Here is a 7,598-nt window from a genome sequence, read left to right as displayed (position 1 = left end):
TATATGAAATAATAATAATAATAATAATAATAATAAAAACCCATAGTATCTGAGCATTATTGCTTCCTGTATTTTGAGGGAGATAATAATGATAAATAATTGTAAACATTTACTGATACTTGATTAATGCTAAACATTTATGCATTAATCTTTCCACTAATCTTCTAAGATCAATCACATTATCATCCCCATTTTATCACTGAGGAAATGAGGATTACTGATATTAAAGAACTCTTCCAAGTACAAAGTTGTAAGTAAGAGATCTAGGATTCTAACTCACGCATCCCTGATCCCAAATACCATGCTCCTTACCACCATGTCACAGTTCAGAAGGTTTATGATTACATAAATTGCTATGTTCAATATGAGAAAATTCCTGAGTAAAAACCACTGATTGAAAATAACTTAAATATATACACGTAAAGCACAAATTACAGTATGCGTCTCAACAAAATCCTTCTCCAAAGATATATTTGCTAGAAAATTAAAGTTTGGCTATACACACACACACACACACACACACATATATATATAAAATAGCCTCTCCCATAAAATGATAATGGCAAATAAAAGAGATTTCTCTTTTATTTCCTTCATTTAGGACTAAAAGTTGCATGAAAGATCGAAAGCATCATTAAAATCTTTATCCATCAATTTCATAACAAAAGTGGTATATGAAATATAAAAAGTAATCAAAGATAGTATCATGTAAAGATTGAATCCTACAGTATGCATGCATTCACACAATGTAATATGCAAGGCTATATATGTTGATTCCTGCTTCTCAAAATATTTATAAACATATCTGTGCATTATAAAAGAAAAATATGTCTGATACAGCCTTCTTTTATGTTATTATAGTTCAAATAGTTTTTATCGTTTCTATGAGAATGATAACCAGTATCAAAGAGGGTTCATTTCAAGTAAAGTCCATGACAAGGGACAGCAATCCCTATTTTTCCTCTACTTGTTCACAAGAAAGTAGGGGACTAGATCCTGGTCTCTGCCCAAAACAGTACAAAGGAGAAAGGCTGTCAGGTAAGGAATGAATGTCTGCATCTCAAGTTTGTAGTATAAAATTCCTGTATGCTGTGAATGCTGAGATTTTTAACTTGATGGAACTAAGCAGGTGAAATTTATTTCATGTGCTGTGGAGAAACTCACTGAAGATAAAACATAACTTGCCAATGGGAAATGCACAATTTGTAGTGTATATTTGCAAAAATGTATCTAAGTTCACAATCAAATGATATTTCTAGGCATTGAACCCTACCTTTTACTTAAACAACTACATTTGCTAGGATTTTCGGAGAAGGCAGTGTTTTATATATGTATCAGTTACATTTTAATTATGGGCCTCAATGGTAATATGGTCTCAAAGCAAAAAGTAATTAAAAAAATTCTTAATTCATTATCATTTCTAAGTCCTGAAGACAAAATATATATGTGTGTATTCAATTTTAAAATATCAATGATTATTATGCATATGGTACATTTCTATAGAGAGATGGTTTATTTTTCAGATTAATGGAAAGGGATTTACAACATGATACTATCACATTTCCTTCTAGTGAATAATGGTGGAAAATTTTAACTTAGACATAGAAAAATAACTTCATGATCAGCTATATAGCTATGAAATTCAGTTAAGTAACTGGGTATCATTAGATACAGTCATATGGCAAAGTATCTTCCTGCCTTCTAAACCTTAGAAGGAACATTAATATTGTATTTTGAAATATCTCCATCATATTGAGTCATTCTATTATTATTTAAAAAAATAAGAGTAATTTACACTTATAAAAAGATAAGAACCCAAACACTCAACTTCAGAATTATTTTAATGATAATATACAAGTTACTCAAAAGTGAATAATCAGGTAATCTAGGCATTGCAATTTCATAGCATTTTATACTGATGTCATCCCAGTAAGTTGCAGTCTTAACAAATGAAAGAAGATACATATTGATTTACTTTAAAAATGAATTCATTATTGCTCATTTCTGTAAGGGATTTATGTATTTATGCTTCACCAGCAAATGAGCTAAACATAAGCTGTCTTTCCCATCTGAACTCTTGAAAGTAAGAATTATTTTGCAAATTCATATATTTGAATTCTTACATTAAATGCCTTGATTGATAAAAACTTGCAATATTAAAAACATAAAATTATGGACTAAGTAAAACTGAAATATATATCTACATTATAGGTAGGGATAATGAATATGGGATTAGTGCCTACTAAACACTGTCCTGCTGAATGGCCAAACAACTTTGAACCATGTTATCTGAGCAGAGTTTTTTTTTTTTTTTTTTTTTTTTTAAATATAGTATGCTTGCTTATGCTATAGGCTCCTTTTACTGAAAAAGTAGTTAATTCTGGTGCTGAAATAAATCAAGATTTCACTTGTGTCTCTTACCTTTACCATGGCTTCTCCCATCCTCCAAAAGCGGCACTACTATAGTGTTGTTCACATTTCCAGGTGACCGTACAGCTGTGTAGACAACAGGCACCGACTGGACCACCACAGGGATGCGGTGAACATGACTCAGTTTGTTAGACTGTAAGTTCATGGGGCTTGAAGGTGGTACAGGATGAATAATGTGCAAAAACTGCTGGCCTCCCACACCAGATGCAGAGGCAACAAGGGGCCCTGGCGTTAATACTGTTGACGAGGATGATGCTGAAGATACTGATGTTATAACAGTTGGGGATGAGGCTGGACGACTAGAAGACGATGAAGAGGTTGAAGTAGAAGAAGGTGAGGAGGCAGACGCTGTCATGGAAACTGGGGAAGATGAAACGGCTGTAGGGGATGTCCTGGCTTTGTTTATTGACAAGTCCACTGGCTCAGTTTGTGTTTGGAAGTGATCTACAGATAACGAGTCCTCTGGGGGCTCCCCTTTCACATTATTTAGCAACAGGGGAACAGCTTCCATATCGGGATAGTTGTGGACGTTTGGAGACTGTGTAGAGAAAAATAAAACACATATTTATCTTTATTAATCATGCATTTAAATAGGCACTGATTTATTAACTTGAATCTTTAATTTTTTCTCTGATTACTATGGAATGTATTAATTCATTCACCAAATATTTGAGGGATCACATTGTGACAGTCACTATGATTAAAACTACAAAATTATAAACCAGAATAAAAGAAGACCTCTACCATAAAGACATTTTCATTCTATTTGGAAAGACAGACACAACGATTAAACTACAATCAAATAAGTGTTCTACTGAAGAGAAAAAGGGACCATAGAAACCTGAAAAAAGCAGCAATTTTGCATAACATTTTCTAAATGACAATTTCAAAAAGCAAAGTATAATATACTTAAAACTGAAAATACTCCCTATTTAATTAGAAAACATTCATTCTGTTGATAATTTGAACAATCACTGCATTTATGAGTTTCCATTTAGGCACTTGACTGCTAACTAGAAGGCTGACGGTTCAAACCCACCAGCCACTCCTAGGAAGGATGGTTGGGTAATCTACTTCAGTAGGGATACCACCTCGGAAACCCAAGGAGGGGTCGCTGTGAGTCGGGCCCAACTCCATGGCACATAATAACAACAACAATGAACTAATGAGAGTTTTGATTCCTAAAACCCAAACCCAACCCACTGCCACTGAGTCCATTCCTACTCACAGCTACCCTATCGGACAGAGAAGAATGACCCCATAGGTTTTCCAAGACTATAAATCTTTACAGAAACAGACTGCCTCATCTTTCTTCCATGTAGCAGCTGGTGGGTTTAAACTGCCAACCTTCTGGTTAGCAACCCCATGTTTAACCATAGTGCCACAAAAGCACGTAGAGTTTTGATCACCAAAAACCAAAAAAAACAAACTCACTGCCATTGAGTCAGATCCGACTTATAGTGACCTCCCGCTTGGGTTTCCGAGGTGGTATCACTATGGAAGTAGATTCCCCAAACTTTCTCCCAAGGAGTGGCTGGTGGGTTTGAACCTCCAGTTTTCTGGTTAGCAGTCAAATGCCTTACCAAAACCCAAACTCACTGCTGTCAAGTCGGATCAGACTCGTAGCAACCCCTCCTTGGGTTTCTGAGGTGGTATCACTATGAAAGTAGATCACCCTATCTTCCTTCCAAGGAGTGGCTGGTGGGTTTGAACCTCCAGCCTTCTGGTTAGCAGTCAAATGTCTTAGGCACTATGCTATCAGAGCTCCTGTCAAATACCTTAGGAAACCTTAAATATTCTTCCCAGCCTAAAATGCTATGATTTCACAATTTTACCTTTATCTAATGCTATAATAATAATCTAGAGACACACTGGAAAAACTCATTAATACTTTTCCACTTTCATATTTAGTGCAATGACTACTGTACCACATTCATTATGAGCATTAAAAAATGGGCACAGAATTCTTCAAGCTGCCACACCTGTTCACTAAATTATTAAGTACAAATCATTTCTAACAATCGCTTTTAACTTACTCTCAAAACATGACAAACAGTTCTCAAAATAAAACTCAAAACAATGCACAGAGCTATTATAACTACTCACATTGTAGGAAACAATAATTTTAAGAAAAAATTATGTTGGAAATTTTAAATTATCTATGATTGCTTTTATAGCTCTCTGGTGGCACAGTGCCTAAGGCTGTGTGACTGCTAACCAGAAGGCTGGTGGTTCAAAACTACCAGCTGTTCAGCCGAAGGAAGATGAAAGACTGGATTATCTACTTCCATAAAGATTTATGATCTCAGAAACTCAATGGGGGTCACTATGAGTCAGAACTGACCTGATGGCAGTTTTTTGTTGTTGTTGTTTTGCTTTTTTTTAATGACTGTTCTTAATTTAAAATAATGATAGTAATTTTTCTCAACTTTATTTTCATGTTTTAACTTTTAATTAGCAAAATTAAATAGTAAATATTTTATACAGTGTAATATGCTCAGTACATTATTTGATTCACTCATAAACTCAACAAGTATTTATTGAACACCTACTTTGGAGGCTCAATGGCTCAAAAGTTCTATTAGTTGATGTGTGTCCATGTGTCCATCACAGGGAGAATTAGTCTATAATAGATTGTTTTGGTTATATCTAATTTGACCAAACTAACATAGATATTATTACTTTATCTTATAAAGACCAAATATATTTTTTGGCTTTTTACGGTACCAAAACAATACCCAAAATGGTATTACATTGGTTAATTTCATTCTTTGTCTAATAAAGGCTTTAGTTTCTTTATATCCCCCAAAACTTGAACATATACATAAAGGAACGAAACAGATTTCTCAAAGTCTTTCTTCATAGAATATAATTTCAGCTCCATTCCAATTATACAACAGGCAGCAGAACAAGGGCATTTTATTCAGCAACAATGAGAAAAGAAAGAAAATGTTTACATCAACAATGGTGCCAGATCAATTAAAAAGAGATGTGGTTTGATGTTTTATTGTTCTCTTTTTTCTCCATTTGAAACTAACATAGTTACTTCCACAAACACATGTTGTTGTTGTTGTCGTTATGTGCTGTCACGTCAGACTTGACTCATAGCAACCCCTCCTTGGGTTTCCGAGGCAGTATCTCTATGGAAGTAGATTGCCCAACCTTCCTTCCAAGGAGTGGCTGTTGGGTTTGAACTGCCAGCCGTCTGGTTAGCAGTTAAGTGCTTTAGGCACTATGCTACCACAACACACATAAATTAGAAAAAAATAAATAAATAAGAACCTTTCAGAGTATCCAATGAAGTAAATTCTAAATAAGAAGATTTTTGTTTTATGTGTAAAAATGAGAAAAAAAAAATATTTTTTAATCTCCTCACAAACACTAGGAAACTGAAGAAACATACCACCATAAATTGTGATTTATAAAAAGTGATTAGCATCATCTACTCTTCCAACTGAATGACTATAGGAATTTAGTTTCAGCACTATAGTTTCCTTTCGTTGTAGAATAATGTATTTCTTATTAAGATGCTGTACTCATACTACAATTCTTTGTTGAAGTTGCTTTCATGAAAGCTAACAATTGGTTTGTCATTAAAACTATGAAATACATCTTGAAGCACGTACATTAAAGATCACTGGTTTGCTTGACTTTAATTATTGTCTTGAATTATTTCTTCATACATATTGTATTAGACATACCCCAAATTCTTAATTTGGAAATAGAGCTTATTTCTACCATGAAATGTTCTCTCCTAGCTAACTACTTATACACAAGCTTTCTTGCTTACACATGTTTACATACCAAGGGTTAAGGTGTAAATTCATCATTGCATAAACATTCCATAAAGCAGGAGAGTGACTACTTCAGCAGATTATGACAATACAAAACCAAAAACCAAATTCAATGCTACCAAGTCAATTCGACTCATGGCAACCCGCCTTGGGTTTCTGAGGCAGTATCTCTGTGGAAGTAGACTGTCCAGTCTTCCTTCTGAAGAGCGGCTGGTGGGTTTGAACCGCCAGCTTTCTGGTTAGCAGTCAATGACAATACAGAAGTTGGTAAAGAGATTGCATCTGAGGCATCAAACTTCACTGAGCTTTGCAGACTATTTAGACTTTGCCGCATTTTGAGTGAGAGTCCAAATTTGGTAGTTACCTATCTACTTAATCCCTCACTGAGGAATATATTCACTCCCTAAACTATTTTACAATAGGAGATGAGGAGTGTTCCTCATAAATTCTGTTGTATAAAATAGAAAAGTATGAATATTAAATATTAAGAACCCCAAGATTCTCTGAAATACTTGAGACTTGAACAGCTTTTGCAAGAGCTCAACTCAAAATACAGAGAATAAAAATCAGGAAGGATAATCTAAAACATTGTGCCAAAGACATATCTTACTTGGAACTGTGGATGGTATACATGAATTTATAGACAGAAACATCAAAGAGACACATGCTGGTCGCTTTTTGATATGTAGCCATTGAAATGCAGCCAGCATGTTCAAAAATAATGTTTCCTAAGTATAAAAGGTGCAAAATACTGTATCATTCATCTGTTTAAAGTGTTGACATATCATATCCTGACAATCCATACTAATCTCTTATACTGTGATAAGGTGGTAGGCAAAGTTGTCTATAACTCGAGCATTAGGCTGCAGATACACGTTTGTAAGACCAGCAACATTACATAAATATGACGTCAAAACAGCTACAGCCCACTGTTAGTCCTTATTTTCCAAAAAAAAATGAGAGAGAGGGAAAAGACCCCGATGGCTCGATGCTGAAGTTATCATTAGGAATTCATTTCTTTACTTTTAGAAATTGTAAAGTCAAAATGCATTGGTTCTAAGATTTGAACCCATAAATGTGCAGCTGGAGTGAAGAGAACAGAGTAGACAGCGAACAGAAAGAAAAAAAAGCTGAGGAGAACACACCTGCAAGAGAAAACCAAAAGGGAAGTAGTTAGAAAGAACAGCTTGGAAGTAAAAAAAAGGTTCACACATTTCAGAGAAAGTGAGAGAAGGAAGGTAACAGTGTGCTACCCAAGGAACAGGCGCTAAGAAGTAAGGATGATGAAAGACTAGAAGTAATAAACAAAAGCTGTAAGTTTAAAATACTCTGGGAAAGAGGAATCACTGTAAAAAGAACCAAAAAAAAAAAAAA

At 34.6% G+C, this 7,598-nt stretch overlaps 1 protein-coding gene across 1 annotated transcript in view; it reads right to left on the bottom strand.

The window, feature by feature from the left end:
- The window catches only part of KLF12 (Kruppel like factor 12), a 448,102-nt gene that overhangs the window by 253,100 nt on the left and 187,404 nt on the right, over positions 1-7,598 (bottom strand). The window contains exon 4 of the mRNA XM_042781980.1: positions 2,422-2,968. Coding sequence (XP_042637914.1) covers positions 2,422-2,968 — 547 coding nt within the window. The remainder of the gene's footprint in view (positions 1-2,421; positions 2,969-7,598) is intronic.

This window comes from Orycteropus afer, unplaced genomic scaffold (genome assembly GCF_000298275.1).
Source record: "Orycteropus afer afer isolate SDZICR_OR568_19922 unplaced genomic scaffold, OryAfe1.0 scaffold00212, whole genome shotgun sequence".
Taxonomy (NCBI): domain Eukaryota; kingdom Metazoa; phylum Chordata; class Mammalia; order Tubulidentata; family Orycteropodidae; genus Orycteropus; species Orycteropus afer.
This window is presented reverse-complemented; position numbering and strand designations above follow the sequence as displayed.